The following is a 15,766-nucleotide window of genomic DNA, read 5'->3' as shown; positions in this document are numbered from 1 at the left end:
ACTTTGCCTGCCCAGTCCCCTCATGATAGTAAGTAAGTGTACCAAGTTTGAATGCAATAGCATTGATACTTTCTGAGAAAAGTGGACCTAAACGCAAAACTTAACCGGACGCCAACGCCGACGCCAAGGTGATGACAATAGCTCATAATTTTTTTTCAAAAAATAGAAGCTAAAAACCACAGAACCACTTTGCCACAGGGATAGCAGCTTGGCACATGGCTGATTTAAAGGGAACATAAATGGAATACTGCTCATACAAATTAGGTCTTGTACATCTACACTTCTTGTCAGATTTTATGTTTCAATTAAATCTGTAAGGAATGCATAAGTTTTCTCAAACTGAGAAATTGTATGCGGCCAACCAACCAACCAACCAACCAACCAACCAACCAACCAACCAACCAACCAACCAACCAACCAACCAACCAACCAACCAACCAACCAACCAACCAACCAGCAGTGTGACTCTTGTATAACCCCTGTTAAACTTCATTTTCATGGTATGATTATCTCTCCAAATGTTTTCAAAGTCAAGGTGATGTTTGGTTATAGATACAGGTTAGGAGTGGTCATAAGCACGAACTCTTCCAGTATTTTAACAGGAAGAGTAGTCAGCATATAGATACATTCTATAGATTGTTTAAGTTTTACTTACCTAAAACCTCTTTGAGACATGTTGTTCCTGAAAGCTTCAGTCCATCCAGGACAAGACTTGTGATGTTGGAACTGGAGCCTGCTACATAGCGGCCTGAAATACGCTTGATTGCTGATATATGGCTGACAATCAGACACCTCATCATATTATACATGATATGCTGGTGCTATCAACATCAGGGCCCATATTCAAAAACAATTCTTAGACTTAAGTCAGAGAATTAAGATTAATCTATTTAGATCATTGTTCATGTAGACAGTTTGTTAATAGCATAATCACCCGTGAAAGACTGTGTATATTGAAATGCGGGAGGTATTTTTGTTGGTTCTAACTCTATTCTTTATTTTAAAGTCTAAGAATGGGTTGGTATAAATGGGCCCAGGGCACAGAAATAATATGTTCAGGCACTTGTCTGGTAAGACAAGTTCCAGTGATTTTCCACAGGTCCAAGTGTCATTTGTATTGGTCCTATGTTAAAGTAGGGCTTGTTTGATAAACAATGTATTTTTATCAAGTTATGTTTTATTTAATATTATAGTATTTCGAAGTGTTAATTCACAAGATATAAATCTGTCATTCAAAAATATTAAAATATTGATCCAAATCAGTAAAAGCTTATTAGACTTACATAAAAATATTCTTTAATAAACGTTATACCAAAAAAAAGCTTATCAGTTGTATATACATGTAGACATAACTCTTGTACAGGAATTGATCTGAATACAGCTTATATAGGATTAACCTCCTGTATAACAAGAGATGTGTTTGTCAGAAACACAATGCCCCCTATTGCGCCGCTTTGAAACATTATTTTTTTTACCTTTGACCTTGAAGGATAACCTTGACCTTGTACTTCCATCACTCAAAATGTGCAGCTTCATGAGAACGCCGCTTTTAATAATTTTTTTGACCTTTGACCTTGACCTTGAACTTCCACCGCTCAAAATGTGCAGCTTCATAAGATACACATGCATGCCAAATATCAAGTTGCTATCTTCAATATTGAAAAAGTTATGGCCAATGTTAAAGTTTTCGTCCGACGGACAGACGCCATATATTTGACATTTGACCTTGAAGAATGACCTTGACCTTCACCTTTCACCACTCAAAATGTTCAGCTCCATGAGATACACATGCATGCCAAATATCAAGTTGCTATCTTCAATAGTGAACAAGAGATGTGTTCGTCAGAAACACAATGCCCCCTATTGCGCCGCTTTGAATTTTTTTTTTTTTTTTTTACCTTTGACCTTGAAGGATGACCTTGACCTTGAACATCCACTACTCAAAATGTGCAGCTTCATGAGAATGCTGCTTAGAATTTATATATATATTTTTTTTTACCTTTGACCTTGAAGGATGACCTTGACCTTTAAGGATGACCTTGAACTTCCACCACTTAAAATGTGCAGCTTCATGAGAACGCCGCTTTGATTTTTTTTTTACCTTTGACCTTAAAGGATGACCTTGACCTTGAACTTCCACCACTCAAAATGTGCAGCTTCATGAGATACATGTGCATGCCAAATATCAAGTTGCTATCTTCTGAGATACATGTGCATGCCAAATATCATGTTGCTATCTTCAATACTGAAAAAGTTATGGCCAATGTTAAAGTTTTCGGACGGACAGACGCCATATATTTGACATTTGACCTTGAAGCATGACCTTGACCTTCACCTTTCACCACTCAAAATGTGCATGCCAAATATCAAGTTGCTATCTTCTGAGATACATGTGCATGCCAAATATCAAGTTTCAATCTTCAATAATGCAAAAGTTATCGCCAACGTTAAAGTTTTTTTCTGGACGGACGGACGGACAAACTGACATACACACAAACTGTCAGACACACATACTGGACATACTGACTGACGGACAGTTCAACTGCTATATGCCACCCTACCGAGGGCATAAAAATAGGAAAACCTTGACTGGCCTTATCTGTATTAAAAGCTGAAACAAACAAAAAACCAGAAACAAATGCTGTAAACAACTTGCCAAGTTCTGACACCTCCTCATGTGAAATGTGACACAATCTGATGTTCACATACTGCAGATTAGGTAACTCCTTCAGGCGGGCTGTGAGGTTGTCTTCCTTGTTCATCCCGTAGTGAAGCCTACGCAGTGAAGGAAGGGTGAACTCATCTGCAATAAACAAACAGTATTTCAAACATGCTGATAACAAATTTTAGAGAGGTTTTATATTGGAATCATATGCTTAGTTTGTCAGTTGGTCCATCAACATTACATGTTTGTAAAGACAACTTCTTTCACATTTCTCAAGCTGTTTTCATCTTTCAACATTTAACATCAAGACATCAACAATAATTGTCAAGTGAATTTTTTGTGGATGTGTGTGTGTGGAAAAACACTATACAGTTAACATGACTGTACCTGCGGTCATTCTCTGAACACATGCCAGACTTTGTGTGCTCAGTAGTCTGTTATCTGTGAGGTCAATCTCGGTCATGCAGAGTAGCTTCCCTTTGCACTTCTTTTCCAGGGAAGTAATAAAGTCATCTGTCAACTCACAGTCATTCAAACTCAATACTCTTAACTTTGAAAAGTTTTCACATTGAGGTACCTCTGAAATGCAAAAATTCAAATGAATGCAATAATCAGCAAATTGATCTTTGTTTTAAATATTTTATTAATGGAACATTTACAGTCATTCAACTTGATACTTTTAACTTTGAGATGTCTTCACATTGAGGTATAGCTGAATTGTAAAAATCCAAAGAATGCAACAATCAGCTAAATTATCTTTGCTTTCGATATTTTATAAAAGGAACACTCATACATTTACAATGACTGGCATTCACTTTTTGATCCCCTTGGACTATAATATATGTGTTCCTGGGTGAGGTTCCCTGTTTTATCCTGAGTTAATCTTGTACTTTAAATATACATCTCCAAAAACTTAGAGAAATTACGGTAGTTAGTAGTATAATGAATCATTTGGTGTCCTGAAGAGATCAACAAAACATTTGAACAACATTTAGGTGTTCAGAAATTGTCATTAATTTAATAAAACAAACCAAGTCACCAATAGAAGAAAGGTATACTACCGTAAACTGAGTTATTATTTATTACGTCTTTAAAGAACAACCATTTTCTTCATCAATAGGTACCACATGAGAGGTCTGCTGAACTACAACGACAACTGTCCACACAAAGAGTGGTCAGTGTTGGGTGCTTGGCTGCCATGACAACCAGACTGACCAACTGACCTAAATTGTTGAACTGAAAGTAAAATACTGCTAATGGTGCAGTTCAAAACTCAACATACATCTACTTTCATAAATAATGCAAGTCAACTACATGTGTGACAATGTTCATTAAATATCTTGGTGTTGAATGTTTGGTATTCACATTTGATAAATTAATGTATGCTTTACAGGAATCTTAAGAAATACTAAATACTATCAAATGTTTAATTGCAAAAGTGAATAACTTTTTTATGTTCAACATGAGCCTTGTTCTTGGAAAACATTGCTTAATGCATGTGCCTCTAGTTACAACCTGATTAGCCTGTGGCATGTGCCTCTAGTTACAACCTGATTAGCCTGTGGCATGTGCCTCTAGTTACAACCTGATTAGCCTGTGCAGCTCAACATTGCTTAATACATGTGCCTCTAGTTACAACCTGATTTGCCTGTGCAGCTCAACATTGCTTAATACATGTGCCTCTAGTTACAACCTGATTAGCCTGTGCAGCTCAACATTGCTTAATACATGTGCCTCTAGTTACAACCTGATTAGCCTGTGCAGCTCAACATTGCTTAATACATGTGCCTCTAGTTACAACCTAATTAGCCTGTGCAGCTCAACATTGCTTAATACATGTGCCTCTAGTTACAACCTGATTAGCCTGTGCAGCTCAACACAGGCTTATCACGCACACAAATTTCTGCATAACTGGAAGAGACATTCTTCAAATTTAAAATTCAACACAAGTGAAAAGGGTCATCCTTGATAAGCCTGTGCAGACTGCAAAGGCTAATCATGGATGACAGTACGCACATGCATTACCGGAAAGCCAAGTTTCCCGGAACAAGGCTGGCATGGCACATGCATTACCGGTAAGCCAAGTTTCCCGGAACAAGGCTGGTATGGTCAAGCACATGCATTACCGGTAAGCCAAGTTTCCCGGAACAAGGCTGGTATGGTCAAGCCCTCCGCCTTACCCGAGTGCCATTAAGATTAATCTCTTGCAGAGACTTGTTCTCTTGAAGTCCCTTGAGCACCTCCACCATGGTGGAACCGTCCAGCTCACACCGGCTCAGACTCACACTGCGCAGGCTGCAGTCTGGCTGTAAAAGAGGAAACACACATGTACTATGAACAAATAATATCCAGAGAGAGTGTTAAACACAATCATTCATCATAATATATATTTGCTATCATTGAGTACTCTAGAGAAAGTGTTATGCTCAGTCATTCATCATTACATGTTTAACATTCATGCCCACAATTTAAGGACATAATTATTTGCTCCTAAATTGATAAGATAATTCTTGTTAATTAAGTAATCGGTAAGTTTTACACAGAATAATTCATCATTATATATTTCACATCTATGTACACATTTTGATGACATAATTATTGCTCTTAAAATTGATAAGCAAGTACTTGTAAATCTAGAGTTTCGTTAACCAAGTATATGTTTGCATTCTATCAGTATATACTAGTAATATCACAAGTGGTTGAATTATTCAAGGGATGTGCAGTGAACTTTAAATCCTGGAATAAACAACCATGGATAAAAAAAGGAACTTAAAAAGGTTCATCTGTTTATTAATTACTAGATGGAATTGGGTCACTTTAAATAATCAAGGGATAGTCAATTACAAAGATGTTATAAAGAGAAAAAAACAGGAAAAAGTGTGGTGCTATTTCTTCAAATTGCAGGTAGACATACCAGTAGATGACTAGGAAATGCAATAGTTTCAGGAAACTAGTATCAGAAGATTGGCTTCAATATTAGTATACTCCAACTTGACTATTTCGTTATTTCGTTCCAATAATAACTATCCAAATATTATCCAACTATAACATATCCTCTCCACCAGATAAAAAGATGTTCACCTTGGCTAGCCACTGAGAAAAAGCTTTCCCGAATCCGGCCTTGTCTGACACATCGTTACAGCTCATGTCAAGGTCAGTCATCGAGGAGCTGCTCTGGAGCCCTTCCAACAAGACCCGACAGTCTGTCATACCAATGCTCTCACACCTGTGGAAGTGTAAACAATTTGTTTGTACCTTTTAGGGCTTTATTTAAAATGAAGAGCAATTTTTAGAAGTTTGCAAATTTAAATTTTCACAAATTTGAGAAGCTAAAAAAGTTTGCAACTCATTTGCTTGACAATTTTTAAAAGTTTGTTACTCTCTTTTTACCAATTTAGGTGCTCCTCTGCCACAAATAGTACATGAGTCTGCTTTATACTTCTTCTTTCAATACTCATGAGTCTCAATCTGGGAAAACAGGGTTTAATGCATGCCCATAAAGTGTCATCCCAGATAAGCCTGCGCAGTCAGCGCAGGCTCATCAAAGACAACATTTTTCGATTTTATTGTATTTTCCGTTTCAATGAATTACCGTATCTTCTTAGCAAAAATCCAGTTTAAGCGGAGAGTGTCACCCCTGATAAGCCTGTGTGGACTGTATAGGGTGTCACCCCTGATAAGCCTGTGTGGACTGTATAGGGTGTCACCCCTGATAAGCCTGTGTGGACTGTATAGGGTGTCACCCCTGATAAGCCTGTGTGGACTGTATAGAGTGTCACCCCTGATAAGCCTGTGTGGACTGTATAGGGTGTCACCCCTGATAAGCCTGTGTGGACTGTATAGGGTGTCACCCCTGATAAGCCTGTGTGGACTGTATAGGGTGTCACCCCTGATAAGCCTGTGTGGACTGTATAGGGTGTCACCCCTGATAAGCCTGTGTGGACTGTATAGGGTGTCACCCCTGATAAGCCTGTGTGGACTGTATAGGGTGTCACCCCTGATAAGCCTGTGTGGACTGTATAGGGTGTCACCCCTGATAAGCCTGTGTGGACTGTATAGGGTGTCACCCCTGATAAGCCTGTGTGGACTGTATAGGGTGTCACCCCTGATAAGCCTGTGTGGACTGTATAGGGTGTCACCCCTGATAAGCCTGTGTGGACTGTATAGGGTGTCACCCCTGATAAGCCTGTGTGGACTGTATAGGGTGTCACCCCTGATAAGCCTGTGTGGACTGTATAGGGTGTCACCCCTGATAAGCCTGTGTGGACTGTATAGGGTGTCACCCCTGATAAGCCTGTGTGGACTGTATAGGGTGTCACCCCTGATAAGCCTGTGTGGACTGTATAGGCTAATCTTGGTGGAAACTTCATCAACATGCATTCAGTCCCATTACACCAGAGAGAGGTTGATATTCAGTTTCTGGATACTTTTATAGAATTAACATCGTTACTAACCGTAGAGTCTTCAAACAGGTGTTTTCTTTGAGAGCTTGGCCAACTTTTCTGGAGAAATAGTCCTTTCCAAGGTAATTACTGGACACATCCAAATATCGAAGGGTCTTGTTTTCTGTAAGCATCTTTCCAATGCAGTCCTGCAACAAATTATATGTGCAATTAATGGCTTTATTACTGGAGTACATGTAATTAATTTTAAATTAGATAAGAGCATACATTGAAAGTGATGGGTACAGGTATGAGACCATACTAAATGCCCAATTTAAATTTATAATATATTGTTTACTTTCTTATTGCAAAAAACAATATTGCTATTTCAAACACCTTTGTGGAAGAACTTTGAGAACACATACAAATTGGGGATGGATTCCAATACCTCCTCATCACAAGGGAACTTAGTTTTCTTACTCTGTTATTAGAAACAAGAATCAGTCGATGTTAAAGGCAAGCTTACTGCAGTGTCAGTGTCGGTCTTGTTGTCGGACATGTTGAGACTGAGGATAGAGGCGTTGTGGCACATGGCCAGGCAGACGGCCCGGAACGCCTGGGGTCCCATCTGGTTCTGTGACAAATCCAGATCCTAGAAAACATGCAAGCATTGCAAGTGTTATATATGAGCCTTGATGAAAGTAAACAGGGCTTAATGGATGTGGTTAGAGTATACGCCCAGATTAGCCTGCGTGGTCTGCACATTCTTATCTGGGACAACATTTTAAACTGGATTTTTGGTGAGAAGAGAATGAACAAGAGATGTGTTTGTCAGAAACACAATGCCCCCTATTGCGCCGCTTTGAAATAAAATTTTAGTATATCACTTGGCAGGTTTAGAAATTATCTCCCTTTTAAAGCTTATTACTTCCCTTGGATTGTATTTTATGACTTTTGACCTTGAAGGATGACCTTGACCTTTCACCACTCAAAATGTGCAGCTTCATGAGATACACATGCATGCCAAATATAAAGTTTCTATCTTCAATATTGCAAAAGTTATGGCAAATGTTAAAGTTTTCGGATGGACGCACAGACTGACAGACAGACTGACAGACAGACTGACAGACAGTTCAACTGCTATATGCCACCCTACCGGGGGCATAAAAATTACATTAAAGCCGAAAGTGTCGTCCCTTATTAAACTATGTGAACTGCACAAGTAATCTGGGAAGACCTTTTAAACATTCATGTTTTCCCAGACCCAGACCCACATAGCTTTTGATATTATTAACTTATTTTGGCAATCGCTGCATATGTATATAAGTCAAACAAGATGGCCATAATGGACCTTTATTACAGGTATCCGATTCCAATTGATGAAGTTACTGTATTGGTGGACACATAACAGATATAGGCTTGCTCAAGAAAGCTTAAAAGGTTTAGCAATATTTTGAACTCCTAAATGGTCTGTCAAACAAACTCAATTCTATGATTGAATGATTGAGTTGACCACTTTAGGGTTTATATTTCAGAGGTTAATATAAGCACGTGGTTACATAATTTAGTATATTGATCCCAGATCTTTGGTAAAACAAGCAAATTTGTTAAATTGATATCCCCTGCCAAAAATAAATTTTGTGACAGACGAACTGACTGACGGACAGACGAACAGATGGACAACGCCAATTTCATATCCCTGCGCTTTTGGCGGGGGATTAAAAAACTTCGATAAAAAAGCAGAGCAATATTCTTTTACATGTTAATCAGAAGTTTCTACATTACAACATATTTGTGTTTGTGTGACTTACCATGTAACTAAGAACATTATTTTTTTAGAAACAGCAGACTGTTGTTCTTCACTTGATTGCCAAAAGTCACATTTGATATAATATTTTGGTCCATTTAAACAAACACTTTAATGAATTACAATGTAATATAATACCAATTACATAGGTAATTAAAAATATATGTTTTCATACCTTTAAATTTTCAAACTTGTTTAGTAAAGTAACCAAGCTGAAATGAAGGGGTAAAGCTCTGCGTAATTGTAGCTTAGTAACATTCTTTGTCACATACTTTTGCACACTCTCTGGTTTCACCTGCAATGAAACAGACATAAACAAGCAGTTGATTTTGGAAGTATTTAAATTATAAAATGACATCTAAGTGTTTTGTACACATTATGTTTACATTCTGTAAAATCAGGATGTTAAGGAGGATTTTTTTATACAAACAAGTATCAAACTTTACTGGTAAGCATAAACTGGGGAAATAAGTTGTATGGACTTCATCATTATCATCAATAACTGCAAGTTTAATCTCACCCTAACTTCATCGTCTATTCCTTACAAGACAAACCTTCTCCATGCCAGGCACTGACCATAAACCAGCATTCTCAACATACTTAAGGAAAGCATAACTATTTGAATACTTGATTGAATGAAAATGAGAAAATATAAATACTGTTTTTGGTATTTGACGCCATCAGTACCATAGGAGTCATGGCATGTGAAAAGGGGTGTAATCAAATACCCAAACAGAATAGCTCCAGACCTGTCTCTGCCCCTGTAGACTCTGATGAGGGGCCATAATGTCTGCTAATGAGACCTTGACACCTTCCATGACTTTATAACAAACAGGGTATTATCAAACTGAAGAGAAATGAGCCGGCTGGTCTTGAGCTACACTTGCCAAATGTGGCATAATACCCATTATCGCATGATGTGGTTCATACAAATAGGTCTATGTAACATACCAGCATACATGCTGATTTCAAGGCACAATCAAATATGAGCTGATCTTGAGGTCCTTCATCGATCAGTTTTTCATCCAATGGTGGTGTCTGTTTCTCCACAACTGTATCAGTTGACAACAACACATTGGCATCGGAAACCTGCATGGAAGTAGAGGCCACTTCTGGTAAGGCTACTAAAATAAAACACTAAGACTGATTATACATTTCATAAATTTCTTTCAAAATTTAACAACCAAAACAAAATACACTTACAATTTAACTTGCATTTGAACCTCAACATCAACCCAAATAAAAATGATCAGTTTAAAAAGGAATACAATCTGATTTATGTGACGAAAACTTTTACTAAGCACCTATCTGGGAAAATGGGGCTTAATGCAGTCTGCACAGGCTAATCAGGAACAACAGTTTCTGCCCTTATAGAAAGTTGTGTTAAAAGGAAGTCTCTACTTAACAAATTCCTCATTAGGTAGGTATGCAAAGGCTTATCTGGAACAACACTTTATGTACATGCAGCAAGCCTGATTTTCCCACAGCCCGGCTAATTTATACTTTACAATTATCCACACATATACCTGCAGCAGCTATCTCTGGCTTCTCCAGGATCGCAGCACCCAGATTTTCTATAGCCTCTAGGTGTTTGATTTGGCTTCTTATTGCTTCTGATGCATTAACCACTTGGTCGTTGATACTTGAAGCTCCTCTGTCTTTATTATGGCTAATCAATGAGCTTTGCTTTGACATGTTTGCGGAATTCTCACCACCACTGTTGTTTGTTTTATTTGTTGGTGGAGTTTCTTTATTCTTTACAGCAGCATTACCCATCTGAAATATCAATGGTAGAACACAGGTAAGCAAACATTAAAATAGGCCCTAAAATAAACTGAAATATCACTTCAGATGGAATCTTTAGAGTATATATTCAACAAGGGCTGTTTGTGTAAAACATGCATGCCCCCCATATGGGCTGTCAGTTGTAGTGGCAGCTATTGTGTGAATACGTCTTTTGTCACTGTGACCTTGACCTTTGACCTAGTGACCTGAAAATCAATAGGGGTCATCTGCCAGTCATGATCAATGTACCTATACAGTTTCATGATCCTAGGCCTAATTATTCTTGAGTTATAATCCAGAAACCATTTTACTGTTTCGAGTCACTGTGACCTTGACCTTTGACCTAGTGACATGAAAATCAATAGGGGTCATCTGCCAGTCATGATCAATGTACCTATGAAGTTTCATGATCCTAGGCGTGAGCATTCTTGATTTATCATCCGTAAACCATTTTACTGTTTCGAGTCACTGTGACCTTGACCTTTGACCTAGTGACCTGAAAATCAATAGGGGTCATCTGCCAGTCATGATTAATGTACCTAAGAAGTTTCATGATCCTAGGCGTAAGCATTCTTGAGTAATCATCCGGAAACCATTTTATTAAATCAAGTCACTGTGACCTTGACCTTTGACCTAGTGACCTGAAAATCAATAGGGGTCATCTGCGAGTCATGATCAATGAACCTATTAAGTTTCATGATCCTAGGCCTAAGCGTTCGTGAGTTATCATCTGGAAACCATCTGGTGGACGGACGGACGGACCGACCTACCGACATGTGCAAAACAATATACCCCCTCTTCTTCGAAGGGAGGCATAAATATATACTGAACTATCATTGAGGATGGAATCTTTCTGTAATATACATATACCACAGTGTCATTTAATATAGGTACACAACACCTTATTTTTTTGAAATCCTAGGTAAGCAGATTTTGAATAAATTGCACAAACTGTTATGTTATAATACTATGCATAATTTATCTAACTTAGTCTGTTCATGTTATAGTAATCTTTTTACTGTTACCTTCTATGCTTGTTGTGTGAAAGTTGCATTAATTTGTTCAAACTAAAGCAAAAGATTAACTATTTTCCACAACACATGACATGAGGTTATGCGCTAATCTTGCCCAAATACAGGACTTAAAATTTAAAATAATGCAGGACATAATTTTCTGAATCCAATTCACATAAAATATTAAGTTTATTGCACAAAATAATTTGTATCTATGTCCATATGGAAACACATATGCTCAACTTCCAGTGCAAAAATAAACATTCAACAAAAAAAATTTGTATCAGAATTTGATCGAGTTGAGTCATTTATTTAACCGACAAAGAACACATGCCTTAAATATTGCTCACATCATAATTACTTATTAAGAGCTTGTTCCTATACTCCAAGTATTGTATCCATGGCAAGCTGGTACATGTCATTTAGTAGCTGTCTAATCAAAAACGTGCTTTTATGAACACTAAATTGGGCATCTTTCAAAAAGCCTGGTCATAAATATAACTTTTTCAACAAAACCAAAGATACAAATTGTGTCAACAGACAAATTTCGAGAAGACAAGAGGTCTGTTACAATAAATAATGACCATGGATATCTGTTGTTGTTTTTTGCTTTGGATGAATCTGATCAGAAAAAAGATTTACATTATCATCATGAATATTTTTATTAAAGAAATACAGACAAAATAATTTTGATCCACGGGATAATTTTTGTATTGTACATTCTTATCATGTGTTTTGATGTCATTATAAAATTACAATATCTTCTGTAAAATTATGTTAAATTATTGTTAAAAATATGATATTAAAACGGCAGGACAAGTAATATTTTGGGTTATTCAAGGATGCTCAAGTTAATCTAATGCACATTTCAATTTGCACACAGCTAACAGTAATAAGGAAAGTCTTGCCCCAGGTTACTGGGAGGTACAGGTACTTGAAAAGAAGTTTATTATATATATAGGACAAATTATTTGTTCAAGTACCTGTGCTGGGATTGGGAGGTGTACATTGTTGTATAGTCAAACACTGTAGTTTGGCATGTGGGGTAAACTCACAGTATTTCAATAGCGCCCTCTGGACTTTGTTTATAAAAAAACTAATCAAATTTGACATAAAACATCTTTCTTTCAGTATAAAACAATTTTTGGTAATTTAATGTTGAACAAGGGACAAAATTGTCACAAAACCAGGTTTTCATTGTGAAAAAAAAATCTGATAAAGGGAGAAAACTCAAACTGAACTTTTGAAATGACCAAAAAAAATTAACCCCCTTTGTAAGTTTTTTTTTTTTTTTTAAATCTATTTTTAGTCGTGGCGACCTTGACATTGGAGATATTGACGTGATTCTTTCGTGGGACACACCGTCCCATGATGGTGAACAAATGTGCCAAATGATTTTAAAATCTCACAATGAATGACATAGTTATGGCCAGGACAAGCTCATTTATGGCCATTTTTGACCTTTGAACTCAAAGTGTGACCTTGACCTTGGAGATATCGACGTAATTATTTCGCGCGACACACCGTCCAATGATGGTGAACAAATGTGCCAAATGATTTTAAAATCTGACAATGAACGACATAGTTATGGCCCGGACAAGCTTATTCCGCCAGCCCGCCAGCCAGCCCACCAGCCCGCCCGCATTCGCCAATCTAATAACCAGTTTTTTCCTTCGGAAAACCTGGTTAAAAACTCAGAAAAACAGTATTTTAATTTTTAAAGTTGACTTGTTTTAAAGAAAAAAACGGGACAGTGCTTAAAAATAACTGGATATTTATTTTATTTATTGTCTTTCAATGTGTTTAAAGAATTATATACGCTATTGTTTTTTTTAGTGGAATGTCAGATCTTTATTATTCATGTTTAACTTCACATTATTAATGTACAACCTATTTACGGCAGATTAACCCAACAAAAATAAACAACATTGGCGAACAGAGGTGTTGTTTTTGTTACTATTGCATTTAAAATTGAAGGATTTTTGCCATAAAAAAGCAATTATCCCATGAAGTTGAGTCGAATTTGTTTGTCTTTTAAATAATTTATCTGATATAAGAAGATGGTTTCCAGACGCAAATAAAATATCATACCTGAGATTGGTTTATAGACGTTTTGTGCCACCACCAGTTTGTGCCACTGATATTTGTGTTGAAAGAGGGTAGACATTAGTACTGATAATACATAGGCGGATAGGTGTGAATAATACTGTATAGGTGCGAATCATAACGGGATATTTATTAATGTAGTAAATTTCAACAGTGCTACCAATTTAAATTATAAATATATTATACAAATAAAAATGATTTATTGTTATTACAAAAATATGTGTGCACTGGAGAAAATTCAAAGAAGTCCCAGGAGACTCTTTGATAGACAATGAAAACAATGAAACTACTTAGGACATGCAGTCACATCACAAACCTGGCACCAGACACAACACATGACCAGATCCAAAACGAAGAAGAGTTCTGAAATGTTTAATATATCTGCTTTGTGTAAAGTATGCTGTTGTATTTTTTGTATAAATTTGTGTACTTGTGTATGTGTATAAAAACATTTTATAATATATTATGTATTCACTTTCGATATTGTTAATGTATTATATAAAAAAAACTTAAAAATAAATCTTAAAATGAAAAACATCTTGTGACGTTTCTTTCTCAATATTGTTAATGTATTACTAGTATATGAAACATGTAACATCTGAATCTGACACATTTTAACTGAAATACATTTTGTTTATGTATTATATTTAAAATTTAATATTGAAAATGCTTGAAATGCATGTCAAGAATACATTTAACCTGAATAAATAATCTTGAAATAAAACAACGTTGCACAGAGGTGACAATCAAAAGTGCGAATGTTTTCTGTTATGATTCACACCTATACGGTATTAATCACACCTCTCCATTTAACAAGGGCTGTTTGTAAAACATGCATGCCCCCCATATGGGCTGTCAGTTGTAGTGTCAGCCACTGTGTGAATACCTTTTTTGTCCCTGTGACCTTTGACCTAGTGACCTATAAAAATCAATAAGGGTCATCTGCCAGTCATGATCATGTACCTATGAAGTTTCATGATTCTGGGCCTAATTATTCTTGAATTATCATCAGGAAACCATTTTACTGTTTAGAGTCATCAGACTGTGGAACCAGCACCCATCGCCGGGCACCATAGCTGACAGCGTAGAGGCCTTCAAGAGGGGCCTGTCGGTGCAGGGGTAGGTCCGAGAAATGGATGTTTTTAACCTTTTAATCAGCACTGTATATAGTTGCGCGCCGTGCACACGTCCCTGTATATAAACCCCCATGTACGAAACTGCCTCAGAGGGGACCTGTACATTACTGGAAGAAGAAGAGAGTCACTGTGACCTTGACCATTGACCTAGTGACCTGAAAATTAATAGGGGTCATTTGCCAGTCATGATCAATGTACCTATGAAGTTTCATGATCCTAGGCGTAAGCATTCTTGAGTTATCATCCGGAAACCATTTTACTGTTTCAAGTCACTGTGACCTTGACCTTTGACCTAGTGACCTGAAAATCAATAGGGGTCATCTTCCAGTCATGATCAATGTACCTATGAAGTTTCATGATCCTAGGCCTAAGCGTTCTTGAGTTATCATCCGGAAACCATCTGGTGGACTAACGGACTGACCGACAAGTGCAAAACAATTAGTGCTGCAACAATATACAGCTGTAAATATATATCGGTATATATCGCAATATGCATTCCGCATATTGTATTGCGATACAATTTTCATCATACCGGTACGAAAAATTTACAAAAAATCATTCACATTTTGTCCAGAAAAGCCATCCGAAATAACGATATCAAGGTAAACAAAGCAAAGCGGTGTTAATAAATTTTTACGTAAAAATAGCATTCTAAAAAGTGTATTATACGGAGTAGCTTTGTTACATGGGAGCATTCGATGATGCTTTTGAACAGATTATTGTTAAATTAATTGCGCACAACTGTAAATGTTTCGTTCGATTCTGAATTGAGCATTTTTAATTTGTAATCAGAATTTCGGAAACACGCTTCCAAATTTTAATGCTTACCAGACTATAAAAAAATAGAGTCAAATAAAAAGTGCTTTATTCTT

General features: G+C 36.9%; 1 protein-coding gene across 1 annotated transcript in view; it reads right to left on the bottom strand.

The window, feature by feature from the left end:
- LOC127831603 (uncharacterized) overlaps positions 1-15,766 on the bottom strand; it is a 29,490-nt gene that overhangs the window by 12,682 nt on the left and 1,042 nt on the right. The window contains exons 2-12 of the mRNA XM_052356581.1: positions 10,381-10,630; positions 9,806-9,978; positions 9,030-9,149; positions 7,574-7,699; positions 7,120-7,256; positions 5,747-5,891; positions 4,846-4,971; positions 3,790-3,901; positions 3,053-3,244; positions 2,657-2,803; positions 656-748 (exon numbers count right to left, since the gene is read on the bottom strand). Coding sequence (XP_052212541.1) covers positions 656-748; positions 2,657-2,803; positions 3,053-3,244; positions 3,790-3,901; positions 4,846-4,971; positions 5,747-5,891; positions 7,120-7,256; positions 7,574-7,699; positions 9,030-9,149; positions 9,806-9,978; positions 10,381-10,630 — 1,621 coding nt within the window. The remainder of the gene's footprint in view (positions 1-655; positions 749-2,656; positions 2,804-3,052; positions 3,245-3,789; positions 3,902-4,845; positions 4,972-5,746; positions 5,892-7,119; positions 7,257-7,573; positions 7,700-9,029; positions 9,150-9,805; positions 9,979-10,380; positions 10,631-15,766) is intronic.

This window comes from Dreissena polymorpha, chromosome 5 (assembly GCF_020536995.1).
Source record: "Dreissena polymorpha isolate Duluth1 chromosome 5, UMN_Dpol_1.0, whole genome shotgun sequence".
NCBI lineage: Eukaryota > Metazoa > Mollusca > Bivalvia > Myida > Dreissenidae > Dreissena > Dreissena polymorpha.
Note: the sequence above shows the minus strand (reverse complement) of the source record. Positions and strands in the feature narration are given on the sequence as shown.